Source organism: Clupea harengus, chromosome 5, assembly GCF_900700415.2.
Source record: "Clupea harengus chromosome 5, Ch_v2.0.2, whole genome shotgun sequence".
Lineage (NCBI taxonomy): Eukaryota > Metazoa > Chordata > Actinopteri > Clupeiformes > Clupeidae > Clupea > Clupea harengus.
Genome location: NC_045156.1, coordinates 23,741,965 through 23,759,761, shown reverse-complemented (window position 1 = coordinate 23,759,761; position 17,797 = coordinate 23,741,965). Strand labels below are relative to the sequence as shown.

The 17,797-nt window shown below is 40.9% G+C and overlaps 3 protein-coding genes across 3 annotated transcripts; 2 read left to right on the top strand and 1 right to left on the bottom strand.

The window, feature by feature from the left end:
- The first annotated feature begins 10 nt into the window (after positions 1-10).
- ap5b1 (adaptor related protein complex 5 subunit beta 1) lies at positions 11-4,007 on the top strand. The gene is made up of 3 exons (XM_012822583.3): positions 11-118; positions 314-456; positions 1,213-4,007. Exons 2-3 carry the CDS (start codon positions 316-318, stop codon positions 3,844-3,846), a joined length of 2,775 nt encoding a protein of 924 aa, XP_012678037.1. The 5' UTR covers positions 11-118; positions 314-315; the 3' UTR covers positions 3,847-4,007.
- Positions 4,008-4,519: 512 nt separating this feature from the next.
- Positions 4,520-8,150, bottom strand: c5h1orf50 (chromosome 5 C1orf50 homolog). Its single transcript, XM_012822591.3, has 5 exons — positions 7,914-8,150; positions 7,354-7,469; positions 7,182-7,268; positions 6,787-6,918; positions 4,520-5,112 (listed from the first exon to the last, which is right to left on the bottom strand). The coding sequence occupies exons 1-5, from the start codon at positions 7,960-7,962 to the stop codon at positions 4,927-4,929; spliced, it is 570 nt and encodes a 189-aa protein (XP_012678045.1). The 5' UTR covers positions 7,963-8,150; the 3' UTR covers positions 4,520-4,926.
- Positions 8,151-9,533: 1,383 nt separating this feature from the next.
- On the top strand, positions 9,534-17,376 carry p3h1 (prolyl 3-hydroxylase 1). Its single transcript, XM_012822557.3, has 15 exons — positions 9,534-10,153; positions 11,362-11,514; positions 11,854-12,043; positions 12,424-12,555; positions 12,682-12,821; positions 13,372-13,461; positions 13,606-13,658; positions 14,003-14,124; positions 14,260-14,423; positions 14,650-14,745; positions 14,885-15,035; positions 15,312-15,429; positions 15,520-15,595; positions 15,854-15,994; positions 16,111-17,376. The coding sequence occupies exons 1-15, from the start codon at positions 9,689-9,691 to the stop codon at positions 16,813-16,815; spliced, it is 2,796 nt and encodes a 931-aa protein (XP_012678011.2). The 5' UTR covers positions 9,534-9,688; the 3' UTR covers positions 16,816-17,376.
- Positions 17,377-17,797: the final 421 nt, after the last annotated feature.

Genomic DNA, 17,797 nt, shown 5'->3' with positions numbered 1-17,797 from the left:
AGTTCCCTAAATCACATGACTATGATCACATGATTCTCAGAAATAATTTTAAGACCACGGTACGCTGCGTTGTTTGGACATGAATGTTAAAGAATTAACCTCTATTTAAAGGTTATAAGTAAGTATACTGTTTTAGGCACACTTCATTGTTAATGCGTGCAACTATTGAGCCTGTATTAACACATTAAAAACATGACACTTACAGACAAAACTCCTAGCTTTGAGACTTATTTTCGCTCCTTGTTTGTACAGTAAAATATAGCGTAGCATACTAAAACTACTCTTAACATTGTATTTTATTGTATTGTTTCAGCTATGGCCACTCCGACCTGGAGTCAGAGAATATCTGCATTTTTACTGAGTCCGTCTCAGTTCCTCTCCAGCATAACTTCAGATAGCTTCCTGGCGGAACTTCTGCACGAACTGAGAGATGACAAAGCCAGCGATAACACAAAGGTAACGTTATGTGAGTTGTTGACAAGTGTTCGGCCTGTGAAGTTAAATATAAGTTTACCTGACATTATTTGTCATAAAATATAGTAGTGATCGTTGTGTGTCGTATCATAGTCGTGTCTCTTCAAAATACTTTTTTCTTGAAAGTAGCCTACAAGTGTTTAATACAAAAACATTGACTGCATTGATTTAAGTAGTTAAAACATGCAGTGTACAGGTACAAAGCAAAATAATTACAGTTAGCAGCTAACATGAAATGCAAAAGCGACAGTATTATTTACAGATTTACAGAGTAATTACTGCAGAATAAGTGATACTATATGCAGTATCTTGTAATAATGTGTGTAGATTGTATGTAATGCAATATACATGTATTTATATGCAAAGATGGAATGGTTGGGATATGGGAATATAGAAAAGCTGTAGGGTTATAGAATGTACAGTATTTCACAATAGTGGTACTTAAGTGTAGTAGTTCTGCCTGTTCAAATTGCTAAAAAATCCAAGCAGTGCAAAATTTGCATCACAATTAAACTTCGTTAACAGTGCAGTATCTGCAGTTCAGTAGGGTTACAGCCTTCAGATTGAAGCTTTCTGTGGATGCAGGAAGGAGGTGGCGTAAATGATTAACGTTTTGGCCAGCCAGTTGATCTCGGAATTTGTTATGATTCAAAAGATTCATATACTGCAGTGATACAGGAAAGTAAGAAAAATCAACATCTATGAGGTTGTGATATCTCTCTTTATCTATTCCTTAAGGTCCTCCTGCTGTCTCCATTCCTGGATCATCCCACAATTCTCTGCCCCACTGTTTTAGCTGGAGAGGAGACCACACTTGAATTGATGTCCGTTCTGGCCCAGACGCCTCAGAAAGCTGTCAGTCTTAAATGCAGTCTGATGTTAGCCATATCTACTGTCCTCATTTGCACAACCTGCATGGAGAGACAGCCCAAGGTGGCAGAGGATTACCTGGACCAGCTGTTTCAGACCATTGAGGACACCAATGACCACAGGGGTGGCTTGTCCCTCCAGCCCATTCGAGCCACAGCCTGCGAATGCCTGCGGGAGATAGAAATAAGTTACCCAGGACTTTTGTCACAGAGACTAGAAACCCTTTATCAATTAAAGCAACAGGAGATCACTGTTGTTCATCAAGCCTATAGCTCTCTTTACACACTGGCACTGAAGAATGCTGTCTTCCAACTGTGTCAAAAGGAAAAAGTTGCTGATGCAGATATTAAGACACTGCTATGTGCAAATGAGGGATTTGGATGGAAAGCTATCAGTAAACCTTTACCGCCCATCATCGTCAGTCAAATGGAAGAGATCCCACAGGTTAGGACAGGTGTGGACTGTAGAGAGTTGAAATCCATTGTGTCTTCATTATTGGAAGAGTCCTACCTTTTAACTCCCATCTCCCAGGCTGCTTTGTTCAGAGAACTTATTGATGTCGTTTCTATGGTACCAGCCTTGTCCCCTGCTTTGTTCAAGTCCCAACTCTTGCGTCTATTTGGGACAGCTCAGGTGGAGTTGGTGCATGCCATACTGATGATGAAAAGTGCATTCACTGATAGTCTCTTTAGTACTGATGATGAGAACTTCTTCCTGAAACGTCTTGTGTGTATGGCTCAGCATCCACTGCTCAGTGTCCCAGAGAAGCTCTTCTATATAGACTGCATAAGTCACTTCCCTGAGAACAGACCTCTCTCAAGCCAGGGAGATGAAAGCTTGCCTGTGCTGGTCACACCTCACCTTACAGTATCTCTCCTGCCGACTGTATTCAATGATAGTAGCACCATGCTTAGTCGTCTGAAACTCATGTGCATGGTATACCTGGAGGCTGATGAAGGAGAGGAAAGCAAAGGGCTGACCTACTTGTTTGATCATTTGATGGCACTCCTCAAAATTGTTGATAACCATGGTCGCAGGGAAATGGTTGTGACATCCTTTCGTGCTGTCTTTATTTTCCTTACTTACTTTTCGCAGATTGTAAAACTGACGGAAGTCCTTATTGAGAAGTTATCAGAGCTGTATTCAAGGCACTGTCGTCTGGCCCCAAATTTAATCAACTTGTGCGACAGAATCCAGGACCACTTGGAGGATTCTGTGTGGCCTGTTGAATTGCTAAAAACTTTGCAGAGATTGGTGGTGGAGATGCCCCCATCTCAATTGACCCTGCAGAACTTTAGCTGGCATCTCAAAATCTTGAAAAGAGCAGCAATGGAGAAAGAGATACCCCAAAGAAGCTCCATTCACTTCCTGCTCAATGCCTTATACCACTCCAGCCTCTGTGAGAGGGGAGGTTGGCAAGTAGGCAATGCGATTCTCGCAGTTTGCCGCAATCTACTCCTACATCCCTGTGTGAACCAGGCCTCTGTGTCAATTGAGCTAGCCGATTTGCTTCACCAAATGACAGGTCACTATGACGACACAGACATTCGAGATCACGCAAGGTTTTACTACACCTTACTGACAAATTTGTCATTGGAAAAGCTATCGGGTGTGTTGGTGCAAAGTCAGGATGGAGGTCAGACTAAAGTGAGATCTTTGTCTGCCATCATGTCTGAAACAGATGGGCTCTCCAGTCATCTCGCTATACACCCAACATCAGGGCCGATATTACAGCTTGTGAGGTTACAGCAAGTCTGGTCACCTCCAGCAGCTTCCTACACAGAGGACACCACTACAGAGGGACATGTCCTTCAACACTATAGGTGTCAATTTAGTGATTCAGAGTTTGCCTCAGAAGTTACCCTAAAGTACAAGCTTGCTTACCTAGGTGAGACAGAACCTCTGTTTGATAAACTTTTCTCAATCTGTATGAGCTTTGACTTGAAAGATTCAAATTATGAAGACATATGTGACATCTGTGTCCCATGCCTGTTCAGAGACAGGAAGCCCCCTGAGGTCTGTCTTAAGCTGAAGCCAAAGCAGCCCTACCCTACATGCTTTAAAGTCAGTGCTGTGATCAGCACCGAAGATGGACTCACTTGGCGAACTCAGCTTCCTGATGTCAAAGTGTCATTCCCAGACATCTTTTTGCCAATGCCTGTACCCATGGGTTCATCATCCTCCTACAAGGAAGAGGTTTTTGACCGTCTTTGGGAAGATATCTGTGCCACAGAAGCTGATAGGTCAGCGATCAGCTTATTCTGTTTTGAGGTCAAGGAGAATTCCCTTCAAGAAATGAACAAACAGAATTTCCGAAACTTCCTGATATCCGAGCCATCCGACATTGGAGAATGCAAGGTCTTGTTTTTCCTTCCGCCACAGTTTCATGTACTATTTAGGATAAATCTGACTGAGGATGCAGTCAAAATTGACATAGGAACCGACAACTGGGAACTGTTGCCTTATATTAACTCTTACTTACTCAAAATCACAAAGACATGAAAATTAGCCTCATTAACTGCTACTGCTAGGTCTGCTATGTGATAGTAGTTTTTTGTAAATATTTAATTTTAAACCTTTTGTTGTAATTAATGTCTTTATTTGAGAGTGTTAATAAGTGTAATAAGTTAATAAGCTAATAAATGTAAACTTGTTATATACTACCTTTTAACGATTTATGTGGTGAACTGGGAGGAACCAAGTACATACAAGTGTACACAGAGTAGATGCATTGTCTAGGTCATAGTGTTCAGGGCATGAATGTGCCTCGATCCCTCGATCCTGGCGAAAGGGTCTTGACATTTGAGTACAACAGCCACCCCTACCTTCTGTGCTCCTGAAGCAACGTTGGACCACCGGCGCCCCTTGATTGGCTGGAATAGTGTATGGCTCGATCTGAGACAGCTAGGATTATGCACAAACACTGGAGGGTATTTGGGAGTGTACACACTGGAGGGCTAGAGGAATGTGAGGAGAATTTAGCTGTATTTGACAAAAAGTGTAATGGACTGTAATCAAGGACTACCTTTAATGTACTCAAAACCATATGCATGACAATGAAACACCTCGGACACATTAATTTCTCTTGTCCTAGGTTTTTCAATGGAATAAACATTTGTTTACCCATTTCTGGTCCAGACGAGATGAAAGGATGAACATATAGAATGCATAGGAATACTGATAAACACTTGTATTTTTATTGTGCCTTAAGCATTACTCTTAATACACAGCATTACAACATTTTATCAATTTAAAAAAACCACTGCATAGCGTGTCTATAAAATGTTGATTTATGAAATATAACTCAAAAAAGACTTGATAATTCTATATTTGTAGGATTTTGTTATGCTACTCATATAAGATTACTGCTTGAGCTTTTACCGGTGATATCAAACTGAAAGTGATCTGGAGGCACACTGTGGACTCAAGCCAAATTCCTGTCAGCTTTCATGGAGAGAATGTAGTCCCATTTCTGCAACTCACTTTAGTTAAAGTGGAGGTTACATCTATTACTCAACGTATAACCATCACTTAAGTTCATTTTTTAAGACTCTTGGGGAGGTAAAAAAAAAAAAGTCATTCTCATTTGGAGAGGCCATGGAAGTTGGGCTCTGTGCAGGGAGGTAGCGCAGTCTGCTGGTTCAGTAGTTTATCCATGATGGCAATCTCGGCATCCTTCTTTTCCACATCATCTATTGGAGTCCAGGACATATCGTACTGTAGTTTATAGGCACCAAGGAACTTGTGTGGACAGCTGGATCCCCATTCCTGACAAATAAGAAAAATACAAAACTCAACATCAACAATGTCTATGTGATGTTAGCTTTTTCATACTCTTGGTCAAAACAACTGATCATCAGCTAAAGCATAATTATGGAAATAAGTCAAATCCTACTGCTTGATAACATCCATTTGAAAATGTGTTTCTCCATGTCTGGTTGTGCCTGACATTTCTTCCATGGAACTAAATTGCACAGTAGCACAACAGATAAACAGACTGTGGGCACAGTGTATGATAGCGTAACTGGTTGATACCACTTCAAACCAGCTTTGCTTTTTCCTCAAAATAGGTTATCTAAAGGCATGTGTAGACTCAATAGGCTTAAAATGCTGCCTTGACATACCACCCTATTGCATCATATGAACCTGCTTAGATCATATGACGCGTGAGAAAGCAGCTTCAGCTGTTATACCACAGCTCAGATAGACAAATCTCCAACGCATATGCAGATCTGCCACGGCAGAAATGTAGGGAAAATCCAATGTAAAACGAAGGCCAATTGAGAGGCCCTTCTGAGTTTTAACTGATGACTATTTCAGCTCTTGGGGCAAAATATTTATACTTTTCAGTCATTAATATATGTATGCATTTAAATATTTGTCTTTACATTCACAGATATATGCACAAATGTACAGATTTGTCTACATATATGTACAAATCTCAATACACTAGCTAATCTCATTACCCATTTAGAGATTTTTTTTTTTACATGTTTACAAATATGATTACTCACACACTAACTGACACTCAGTTACACAACCCTCCACACACATTTGTAAATAATACTGCAACAATAATACCCCCATACTAGCCATCCAGGATATGCACTAGTTCTAACACTCAGCGGAAATGTTTTTAAAAGTTTTTACAGGCCACCATTGACAGCTTTATCGACACCAGTTGGCATGTTTGTAAGCTTTTTTCAGTGACAACTAGGCTGCTGATGGTGTTTACAAGGTTTCTGCATGCCGTTAATTGTAGGTTTGCTGCGCTCTTCTAGTGAGCGTCGTTTGGCAGTGCCGTCTGTGCAAGTACGGCAGTCCAGACTATTCTCATTTGTAGTTCCACGTTGGTGGAATGAACTACCCAGCACTACCAGAGCAGGGGCGTCCCTCTCTACCTTTAAGAAGCTCTTGAAGACCCAACTCTTCAGAGAGCACTTCCTGTCCTAACTGGCACTTCGACTAGTGCGTAACTTGCAATTACAGCAGTTACATTTCTGCTCTTCTTTCTTTCTTTTTTATTTCATTTTGTTATATTTCTTATGTAAAGTAGTATTTATTTATTGTTACACCAGGTTCTATTGCTCGTAGCTTGAATATTCTCTCCCTTGTACGTCGCTTTGGACAAAAGCGTCTGCTAAATGACTAAATGTAAATGTAATGTAATAGTTAGCTCGCTAGTTTAAGGCCAAAACGTATTACTGCTGCTTTAAGTTTGTTATGGATGGCTCTTGGTAAATCAGAGAAGTTTCTCAATGAAGTATATGTTGCTCTTTACCCTTTATGAATTGTATTCACAGTGCTATTGACAGTACAAAAATGGCAGAAGTATATGAAACCTAAAAAGCCTGCTTGATCAAAAGTAACCGGCTACTGATTGTACCAATTTGTAATCACAACCAGATATAATGTTTGTAATATATCAAACATTTGATGTACCTGAGGAGACACAATGGAGAAGTAACGTTGTCCGGATTCACGCAGATAAAGGTAATACATGTTCCCAGGTTTCTTCACCACATTACAGGCAGCGTGGTGGAGATCAGCATCTTTCTTGGCCTCCTCTAAAACCTGAAAAAACAATACAATATCTGTAACAGCTCCATTATGTGAAGTAGAGTAGTGGACATCAGGTACTTTGAATTTTAGTGTTGGCTTATCTTATGTTGGCAAGGCAATACCAGACACATGGCATATGAACATTTTAAGATCTTGTGTTGTTCCCCAGATGTATTTTTAACAAAAACCTGCATCACTGCCCATTCATTAATGAAAAATGTGTGATCAAAAAGAATATAGTTAAAGGTTTGATGCTTTGACATATGTGAATTTACCTTACGAGCTTGCTCCTGGAGGTACCGGATTTGGTCTGCAATGACAGTCAGCCTGTTACAAGCATTGGCTCGGACGAATTCATCTGACTAGGAACACAAAAAAACATGACAGGTGATGTGGAAGAGGTTTACTACAATACAATCTAGAAAGTGAAGCAAGTGCCGCATTTACCTTCTGTACTACTTGTGCCAGGGACACCAAGTCCATAGGATCACCCAGCCTATTCGTCTGATAGGAGCTCACAAGTTCCAACCCATTCGGCTTGTCATTCGATTCCACCAGCGTCACTACGAAGGTAATTGCAGGTAATAAGCAGAGACAACTATCTGATCTTAATCCCTGCCAGTCATTAGCATGCACTGTCTTACAGTAAACATAACGTAGCCTACAGTACCACACCTCATGCACCCAACTAAAGCGGGTGACATGAGACTGTAACGTTACACCAACTCGTATTCTACGACAAGATTACTTACTACAAGGGTAGCCTACTGCTGTCACGTTCTAGGTGATGTAATGGGGGAAGAGAAGGCAGAAGGCCACCCTTTTCTAAACGATTTGCTTATGCTACTTAGTTAGATGTTCTATTATCTTTGGCATGCGTTACAGTTATGTAGCTAGCAAAGAGAGTTAGCTATGTCTGCATAACCAATATGCGACTACATAATATAACCAATAAATAATAAAATCTCATCCAAACACAATCAGAGCGACAAATTTAACTTTCTTACCGACTGTCCTGTTTCCAGGTTGATTTGGCAGGCTGACTGTTTTATCCATGGCAATTTAATTTAACCTTTGACAGTTCCGTCTAAGTTAAAGTGCTGACCTCGCTCGTGACTGTTATTTGAAGCTGAAATCTGCTACAATTCAGGAGACTGCGACTTTGTTGCTCATAGGTTTTTCATTTTGTAACACTGCAAACACTGCAAACAACCAGTCGCGTTGTGGGCGTTTTGAGGTCCTGAAGATTTTCCCGTCTTCTTAATAGACCAAATTATTGCCTGCAGAAAATATTTCGATAATTGGCCATACCTTTTGGTATTTTTGCATATATACTTTTGAAAATATTAAATTCGTTAATGCACTAAGATATGCATACAATCCATTCATTTATTTCCGTAGTGCTCATACAAAGTTAACAATTAAAACAGGCTTTCACAGAGTACCGCTAAACCGCTTTCGTAAGTCATTTGAGTGAATATATAAATATTCATATGTTATGAAATTGTACCACGTTGTGAAATACCATACTTTCAATACCATGTTATTGTCTGTTGCCTAAAGTCCACGAAAATCCATGGAGTTACCCTGAATGAGGAAAGTAATGAAAATGTAGGCTATGAGGTAGGTCCAGTAGGGCAATCGGTTCCAAATTTCTTTAGGCTACAACATATTGCTCCCTAGTCTCCTGAGTAGTTTTGTGCTCTCTTTTATGGGATAATATTAAGCGCCGGAAAATGGTCAGAGAGTAAACAAAGTAAGTTATTAAGAATTAAGTTCCCTATACAGATAGCAGTTGCTTGCTCTTTGTTAAAATATGTTTATTATACAAATTAATAAATAGCTGAAAGAAGTTGGAGCTCCAGAGCTGTTTCAAGTGATGGATGCCCCCTCCCAGCTGAGAAAGACACTGGGCAGGGAAAGCCATATATTCATTTTATTCTGGCATTACAGTACACAGATTGTGTAGCAGTTTAATCAATTAATATTAAATATAGTGTGTAAAGAAAATGTCCCATTACAATACAGTGTGTGTGTCATTCTTTATAATAGCATCACCCCCACAAATGGCTCTCTTTCCCCCACAGTTTTGGCCTACTATGCAGACCTCTTTTTAGAAAAGGCTATTATTTGTCACATGACACCTTGTGAACTTATTCTTGCTCTGAACCAGGAGGTATGCTTTAAAGGTACAGTCCGCAATTCTTATCACCTATTTTTGTCAGATTCAGCAATTTCCTTAGCTTTCCATTAATGGTGTGCATTAAAAAAAAAAACATACACAGGCCTGGTATCCTGGCCCCGGGTGGTTAAATGTAGGAATTATTCGAGGGAAAAAAGTAAGTTTTCTAATTAATTTAAAGGTCAATTTACACTCACACATATACATATGCATACATTTTTTGCAAATGAGATTGGAAATATAACAAAAACAAAGCTAACTTACTTTAGAACACACAATTACATATGGGGGCTGGGTATGCTTTATACAACACATTGCCCCCTACTCTCCCTGGTAATTTTGCTTTTATGGGATTATAATAATAATAGAGAAAAAAAAACACTGGTTTCCCATAAAGTTTTCTGGTCATTCTATCTTCGAGTTTCTGTCTTTGTATTTTTATAGGCTTGGGACTACTATCGACTGTAATTTTCAGTAGACCAGCTAGCGGTCCTTCTCTAGCTCCACCCTCCAAAACGTCTGGATGGCTCCCTCTTCCCTCTGACTCCCTCTCCTGTTGGACGTCACGTCTCTAGTGGTGCAGGGGCCCAGTGATTCAAGATGTCTTTCAGCACAGTAGCTGTGCTCCTCACAATATTATTTCTGAATAATGGTGTGTCAGATGCACAAACTGATGGCATTACCATTCCGGAGCCCTACGACACCCTCTTTGACACTGCAGTGGAAGCCTACTACAAAGGGGACTGGATGACTGTCATCCTGAACATGGAGCGAGCTCTGAAGAATAAGGAGTTGATCCGGAAAATCAAGGCTCAATGCAGGCTTGCATGCGCCAACCAGACAGCCTTTGGGCAACATATTCCAGGTGTAGGGCTTGCCATACCTGGCACTGGGGCCGTTGAAGATCTTGGCTTTTTTCAGTCAATATTAAGACGGGCCGACTGCACAACTTCTTGCGAGAGTGCAAAGTTGGGACCATACACACTTCATAAAGTTAGCGCTGAAGTTGATCTCGAGTTTAAGAAGAGGACCCCATACAATTACCTACAAGTCGCTTATTTCAAGGTAAAGAAACGCCAGTAGTTGCAACCAAATCAGACGTGCTCACACAGCGTTTCATGGTTTTAAGAATTTGGGTCAAATGCCTAGGTGGGACAAAGATGTGTTCGCTAGGCTACATTCGTCTTTTGTGAGCAACAGTTTGATGTTTAGGCCATGTCATAAAGCCTAAAATTAAAGTCTTCTAGTCAGATAACGTTAAATGTCATGATGTCCTTTCGCACAAACCTGTTAAGAATTTCACCCCAAGGGCTATACAGTTTTTATTCAATCAGTTGCCGCAAGGCTCATCCATTTGTTGGCTCTCCCAACCCCCAGAAACCGTTCCAGTGCCACGTCTTAAGGTGGAGTCTGCATGCATGTAGCATACCGACTTTTCGAGATTTAAAGCTACCGTGGAGAAAATGAATGGAGCGTGCTCCAATGTGAAAACTAACGTGAGGCCATTGAAGTCTGATCTAGTTGTGGAATCAGTCGTCTGCCCGGGCAGTTAGTATTATTAATGACCTGTCTTCACTGCAGCGTGAGGAGAAAATATTATTATTATTATTATCGGTTATTATCGACATCAAATGTCAAAGCCTATAACTCTGTATATCATTACAGAACCCCTTTCGCATACGTTTATGATAGGCTATGTGAATATGCATTCACGTGATTTTTGTAAATTCTCTTTTTTTACTTTAAATTAAAGTATGCAACAATTTGACACTTTTTGAGATATGGTTTTATAGGCAACTAGTTTTGGTACCATCCTCAAATTCATTTTGATAGCATATGGTCATGTGAAGGACAGATAAACACCCGTGTCCTCCCCACTAGCCATCCAGGATATGCCCCTAAGTAGTTCTGTGTAACGGGCTGGTACACCCTGCAAAAATGGAAGAAAAGCTTTCTCACGCATGACATTGCCAGGTAAACTGCCAAAATCCACCAGTTAGTGTGTTGGCAAGCTTCTATCAGTGTCAGCTGGGCTGTTGGTGGTGTCTGCAAGGTTTTTGCATGGCTTTTAGGTAGTTAGCTTACTAGTTTTGTAAAAGAACTCTGTATTGCTGCTTTAATACTCCTAGTTATTCATGGTCATCTATTCATTACTTGACAAAAAGAAATGTGGTTGGAAAATTAATTAAATGTTGAGAAAAGTAACACAAAAGTAAAACTTGATCAACATTTGGAATTGCAGTCATGTTTATCAATGAAACCTTATTCTCCAGATCAAAAAGCTTGACAGGGCTGTGTCAGCAGCCCACACCTTCTTTCTGGCCAACCCTGACCATATGGAGATGAAGCAGAACCTGGATTACTACAAGCTGATGGCGGGAGTTCAGGACAGTGACTTCAAAGATCTGGAGGCCAAACCACACATGGTTAGTGAGAGGAAATGTCTATTTGATAAAAATACAAAACAGTACACACCTTTCCTTAATTGTGATATAACAATAAAGAAATTGCAACAAAGCCCTTTGTAGCATTAGGTATTTATCTGTAACTTTAATATGGTTGTTTCATATAGTAACACATCAGTTCAACAACTACAGACATACCTGATGGAGGTTGTTGACTCAAATGAGTTAACTGCCATGCATTGCCATAAGTGAAACAGGCCAATACAGTACGTTCAGAATGTATCAGTATCCACTTATGAACATTGTCATTGTGATTGCCTCTAGTAGACTTGTCACATTTTGTCACTTGTTTACCACCAGGCTGCCTTCCTGGATGGAAAGAGGTTGTACAGTGCAGATCACTTTGGGAGAGCTGTTCCATTCTTTGAAAAAGCGGTGGAGGAGTTTTTCCCAGCCTATGAGGAGTGCCGTGCCCTCTGTGAGGGGTCGTATGACTATGATGGCTACAACTACATGGAGTACAAATCAGACCTTTTCCAATCGATGACAGGCAAGCTAATACAAATTTCTTACAAGATCTATATGGTCTTTCACCTTGTGATGGGTGTCTCAGATTTCTGATGTCATCCAGTTTTTTGTATAGATATTCTGGAGCAATGACTGTAAATAACAGTACATGCTTGTAAATGACTGTTATTTACAGTCAGTGGTCTGGAGGCCATGTACTCAATCCAGCAGGCTCTTAGAAATCAGTGAAATGACATTGAGTGAACTGTATCCCCTCCTCCAAGTATAATTAGTGTTACTTCAGTGGTAAAGCACTCAGTATTTGTCCTGGTTGATCTGTGTTTTAATTGAAAATGTGGTTTTGAGAAGGTCTCCTTGTGGGGCCGGTGTTAATAATGGGCTGTGTTACCTGTCCATGTTCAGATCACTTCATGCAAGTTCTGAACTGCAAGCAGAACTGTGTACTGGAGATGGCGACCATTGCTGGGAAAGACAAGCCGTTTGAGGACTTTTTGCCATCACTCTTAAATTACCTTCAGTTTTCCTACTTCAACAGTATGTCTGAGTTTGTTATGGATTCTTCTTTTTCTTCTTATTGGTTGTATGGTCTCACAATATTGCCAAATCTCTGAACCGATATGATTTGGTGGTAATGCATTTTCTCTCTTTACTGCATTTCAGGTGATAACTACGCGAAGGCTGCTGAGTGTGCTAAAACCTTCCTTCTATTTCATCCTGAGGATGAGGTTATGAAGCAGAACTTGGCATATTATAATGTGATTGTTGGGGAGGAAAAAGCAGTCCTCATAACTGAAATAGAGGTACTAGTTTCACTCTGTTGAACCGTCCCACAAACAGCTCTATCAGTCCCACCAGGATCTTGCGAGGGTTTGTTCGAATTGTTGCGGGCCAAAAGTGGCTGAATTTGCTGCGGGAATTCTTAAAAATTGTGGTGCTTTTAAGTTATTAGTTAGTCGCAAATAATGCAGGCAAATTGTGTTTGTTTTTTTTCTGGAAAAAATTGCAGTGATAAGAGAAAACTGCAACCCGCAATTGGAGTTGCAGGAAATCCTTGAATATGTTTGAATTTGCGAAATCGCAAGATCCTGGAGGGACTGTCATGTGCTGCATTTGTATGGTGATTTCACAATATGTTTACATGTTATATTTCCATACATTTCTACACAGATCTTTTTGACCTTTTTTATTAAAGTTGAAGTGCTTATGTTAACCATGAAAGAATTTCACACCTAGAGTTAATGATAATTGTTCATGTGAAGATGTTGAAGTGAATCAAACTGGCTGGCAGAACATTTTGTAAGATTACAACGTGATTGTGGGGATCAACACTTCATATTATTAATCCTTCAGGTGATCAAACAGTATTACAAGAAGTCTTTGTTGGAAAAGACTCTCCTGTACTTCGGCTATGAAATATTTGGAGTGACCTTTGTGGATCCAGTGAGTAAAACAAACCAGTTGTCTGTGTGCATTTACCGTTCATGTATGATTTATGTGTGGTGTGATGTAATGTTCCATTTGGCTTGGCTTGTTTAAATTGTGTATTGAAAACTGATGAAGACACACAGGCTATTTACGTTTCAGGATCCCTGGACACCAGCTGATGTCATGCCACTGAAGTTGAGAGAGAAGCAGAAGTATGAACTTGAACTATCACAACCTTCATTCACACACATTATTCAGCTTTGACAATATTGGAGAGTTCTCATTCTGTACATAGGTTTATAGAAAGTACTTTACCGTATTGTATTTTCTTGTATAACCCTCCCCAAGAACTTGTTCATCCATTTTGGGGCTATATGATAGACATTCAGACCAGAGTTCAAAATGGTATTCTCTTGTTAATCAGTTGTTACTTTCTGTACTGTATAATGAAGGAAGGCCTGTTTTTAAAGGACACCTGCTTTCAAAAGGACTTCAAGACACATGCATATGGAAAGCAAAGTATACATCAGTGTGCCTCCTTGTTTGCATGTACCAGGACTGACCGTGAGACAGCTGCTCGCATCACAGAGGAGATTGGCAACCTTATGAAAGAGATTGAGACACTTGTAGAAGAGAAGAACAAGGACTCGTCAGACCTTGCCACGATTGTGTCAGAGGGTAGGAATTTCCTGTGTAATCCATGAAGGATTAAATGGGTTTACCCTTAGAAGATGTACTCTTACAGTGTGAATTTGGCCTTGTGCAAGGCATTGGTTTTGCAGTGTTATTATTCATTCATGACTTGCACATTAGCTCCCCAAGCAGACAGCCGCCCGCCGGCACTCCCTGCCGCTGCAGTGCTTTTCGACAACATCAAGGTGACCATGACGTCAAAGATGCTGAACGGCACAGAGAGAGTGCTGCTGGATGGTGTCACCACGGAAGATGAGTGCCGCGAGCTGCACCGCCTCTCCAACGTGAGTCAGCACTACACCGGGCTCATGAAGTGATGGCAGAATGTTCCTAAAAACACTGCATATGATATGCCAAATATTCTATCAGTCACGCAGGAAAACCATTACATCATCTCAGTATGTCAGATGTTCTGACGTCAGAAATCAACTTTGCACTTTGTTTTACACGCTGTTCTAGACATTTAATCCATGCAGACTCTAACATCAGTCCTTCACCCATTTCTGACAGGCTGCGGCAAAGACTGGGGACGGCTACCGGGGTAAACCCTCACCACACTCCCCTAGCGAGATGTTCCAAGGAGTCACAGTGCTCAAGGCTCTCAAGGTATCTACTTTATAACTCACCTCAAAGATTAAACCACAGTCTGCTCCCCAGGCCTCTGATAACAACTTTGAACCATTAGACAGAACTGTGTTCATTCACATAGATAATGGATTTAAAAAAAAAAACATTCAATTTTCAGCTTGGCCAGGAGGGCTTGGTTCCCTTGAAGAGTGCTCGTCTCTTCTTTGACCTCAGCGAAAAAGTGCGTAAGGTCTTGGAGTCTTCCTTCCACTTGACAACTCCTCTGTACTTTTCCTACTCCCACCTGGTGTGCCGTTCTGCCATCGAGGGTGAGTGTGGGCAGTCTCTGCTGGCAGACTATGAAACTGATGCCTGAAATCTACATGACCATATCATACTATATAATTTCAGTAGACCTCATAGGTAAACTGTCTGTCTTTGAGTCATTAAACATTATTATATTTTATTTTATGATATGAAATTGTAATTATGACTGCTAATTATTATAATATGTATTGTTGTTTGCTTGAGTGGAGGGTGGTGATGGGGATGTTGTTTCATACTCTTGAGTTGATGTGTGATTCCCTGTTTTTCTCCTGAAACAGAGAAACAGGAGGACCGCGAGGACCTGAGCCACCCAGTGCACGCAGACAACTGCCTTCTGGTCTCAGAGTTGAATGAGTGCTTCAAAGAGCCTCCAGCCTACACACACAGAGACTTCAGGTACCCACAGGGTTACTTCTCTGCCGGAGTCAGTCAGCACCATCCACTCTTCACTCTTTGGTATTCATGTGCTGTGATACTTTGTTTCAGTGCTATCCTCTATCTGAATGAGGACTTTGAGGGAGGTGATTTTATCTTCACGGAGCTGGATGGGAAAACCGTCACTGTAAGTAACTTCCAGACTCCCAGGCTATCAGTTCACAGGAAACTAGAGAAACACATGTCATCTTGTGCTGGAGTGTTGTGGTGGTTAGAATGTCAAATGTCACAGACAAGTGCTTTTCAGAAGGCCTTGTTTCTTAAATGAAACCAATTTATTGGTAAAGCGTGAGAATCTACTTGAGGTTACAGTTTTTTTTGTCCTGCTGTTCTACGCCTCTTGTAATCTTCAACTTAAGACATGGGAACTTCCCATTCTTTGCAGGCCACTGTGAGACCTACGTGTGGTCGTGTTGTGGGCTTCGGTGCTGGAAAGGAGAATCCACATGGGGTCAAAGCTGTCACCAAAGGCCAGAGATGTGCAATTGCACTATGGTTCACTCTTGACCCTCGCCATGCAGAAAAGGTAACCCCATTAAATTGGGTTCATTGACCCACCCGTTATGAACAGTTGTATTTTTTCATTATTAGTTTCTCTCTTCCTTCCATTTTGTTATGGTTTATGATGGATTGCCTTTTCAGGAACGGATACAAGCACAGGAGCTTCTGACCATGTTCTCCTCTCCTGTGGATGCTGAGTTCCAGAGCACAGCTGGAGACAGCGGCACAGATACGCAAGCACCGGTGGATGACTCTGGAGCTGTAGCACAGCCGGAGGGCTCAGAGATGGCCCAAGCACCGGTGGATGACTCCAGACCTGTAGCACAGCCTGAGGGATCAGAGATGGTCCAAGCACCGAAGGAGGAGGTGCAAACCACTGCACAGGTGGTGCAGCAGGCTGAGAAACAGACAGACACACCAGACACTTCTGTTCAAAATGATGTTGTACCTGAGGTGAAAAGCGCAAGTGACACAGCAAAAGACAACACAGCGTCCAAAACAGATGAAAAACCCAAACCAGAGAAATCTGTGAAAGCGAAGCAAGCAGTGAAAACAAAACCCAAACAGGCAGACAAAACAAAACCTAAGCAGACGGACAAATCAAAGTCTAAACAGGCAGAGAAAACAAAACCCAAACAGGCAGAGAAAACAAAGTCCAAACAGGCAGAGAAAACAAAACCCAAACAGGCAGAGAAAACAAAACCTAAGCAGACGGACAAATCAAAGCCCAAACAGGCAGTCAAAAAAGAGAGCACATCCACAAAGAAGGCAGTGAAAAAAGCACCTGATTCCAAGGAAGCCCAGGTGAAGACCACTGATTTTGAAGCACATAAGATAGAGTTGTGATTTTCTTCTTTTTTTTTCACCCTGGTTGTAATTTTTTCTATTTTGTTTATTTCATATATGTAAATGTGATTGGTGCAGGCTATTTGGTCAATGTTTTCTTAAATGTCTGGAGATTTTAAAGATGCAATAAGGAAGCATCCACCACTGGAGAAAAGTTTGCAGCACTGAGCAAAAATGGTCCCCTAAATGTGTACTGCATCATGAAATATGTGTCAGAACTGAACCTGAATATTTGTTTGCCTTAATTTATATGGCAAAAAGTATTATGGTCCAAGTTCTACATATCACTGTGAAAGGTCTTTTCAACATGGGGTAGGGTGAGCGGTGTAATCAGTCCACATTATTACGATACGAATAACCATTTTCTTAGAATATAGGCCTTTGTCTGTCCACACAATGTCCTAAAGGTGTAGTGCTTTTTGGATAGTTTTGCCTCAGGAAAAAATGCCCCCAAGAATTGAGCTGTACAGAGAATCCTATGTGCCTTGTGTAGATGTATGTGACCTACCAGATGTTGCGACCTCTATTTGTACAAAAATAAATGATTTTTAATGAAGCTCAGACACTCAAAGATTTAGTTTGTCCACTGTCTACAGCCCTTCATGACATTTTGTTTTGTTTTGGTGCCTCACTCTAAACGTACAGAAGGGGGGAAAGTATAATTAAAGATGTGTGGTGATGAATGAACATAAGTATTTCTCAAAAAAACACACAATATAACTGCCTAACGTTGACCAACAGCTGATTGCGTTCACTTCCTTGACAATTTTCCTGCCAGGTATTTTAAGCATTTCCTGTGTGCTAGCAAAATTCAGGCCCGCCCTAAACAATGCTTAGAGGACATATATACAAATACTCAGAGAGATTAGTTGTAGTGTGGCGAGCTTGTAACAAAACACTTTCAGATCTTACTGTAGGAGTTAACTGCCTCTAGAAGACCATGTGGGAAGTTTGCATGTTAATGGTCATGCCCACACTGAAA

What these genes read in the sequence shown, in the direction of transcription:
- ap5b1 (XM_012822583.3), top strand. Translation starts at nt 316, where the DNA reads ATGGCCACTCCGACCTGGAGTCAGAGAATATCTGCATTTTTACTGAGT. An exon ending in AAGCCAGCGATAACACAAAG is followed by an intron (nt 457 to 1,212) that starts GTAACGTTATGT and finishes CTATTCCTTAAG; the next exon opens with GTCCTCCTGCTGTCTCCATT.
- c5h1orf50 (XM_012822591.3), bottom strand. Translation starts at nt 7,962, where the DNA reads ATGGATAAAACAGTCAGCCTGCCAAATCAACCTGGAAACAGGACAGTC. An exon ending in TGGCACAAGTAGTACAGAAG is followed by an intron (nt 7,269 to 7,353) that starts GTAAATGCGGCA and finishes TTGTGTTCCTAG; the next exon opens with TCAGATGAATTCGTCCGAGC. An exon ending in TCTCCATTGTGTCTCCTCAG is followed by an intron (nt 5,113 to 6,786) that starts GTACATCAAATG and finishes CTTATTTGTCAG; the next exon opens with GAATGGGGATCCAGCTGTCC.
- p3h1 (XM_012822557.3), top strand. Translation starts at nt 9,689, where the DNA reads ATGTCTTTCAGCACAGTAGCTGTGCTCCTCACAATATTATTTCTGAAT. An exon ending in CCTTTTCCAATCGATGACAG is followed by an intron (nt 12,044 to 12,423) that starts GCAAGCTAATAC and finishes GTCCATGTTCAG; the next exon opens with ATCACTTCATGCAAGTTCTG. An exon ending in TCAGTTTTCCTACTTCAACA is followed by an intron (nt 12,556 to 12,681) that starts GTATGTCTGAGT and finishes ACTGCATTTCAG; the next exon opens with GTGATAACTACGCGAAGGCT.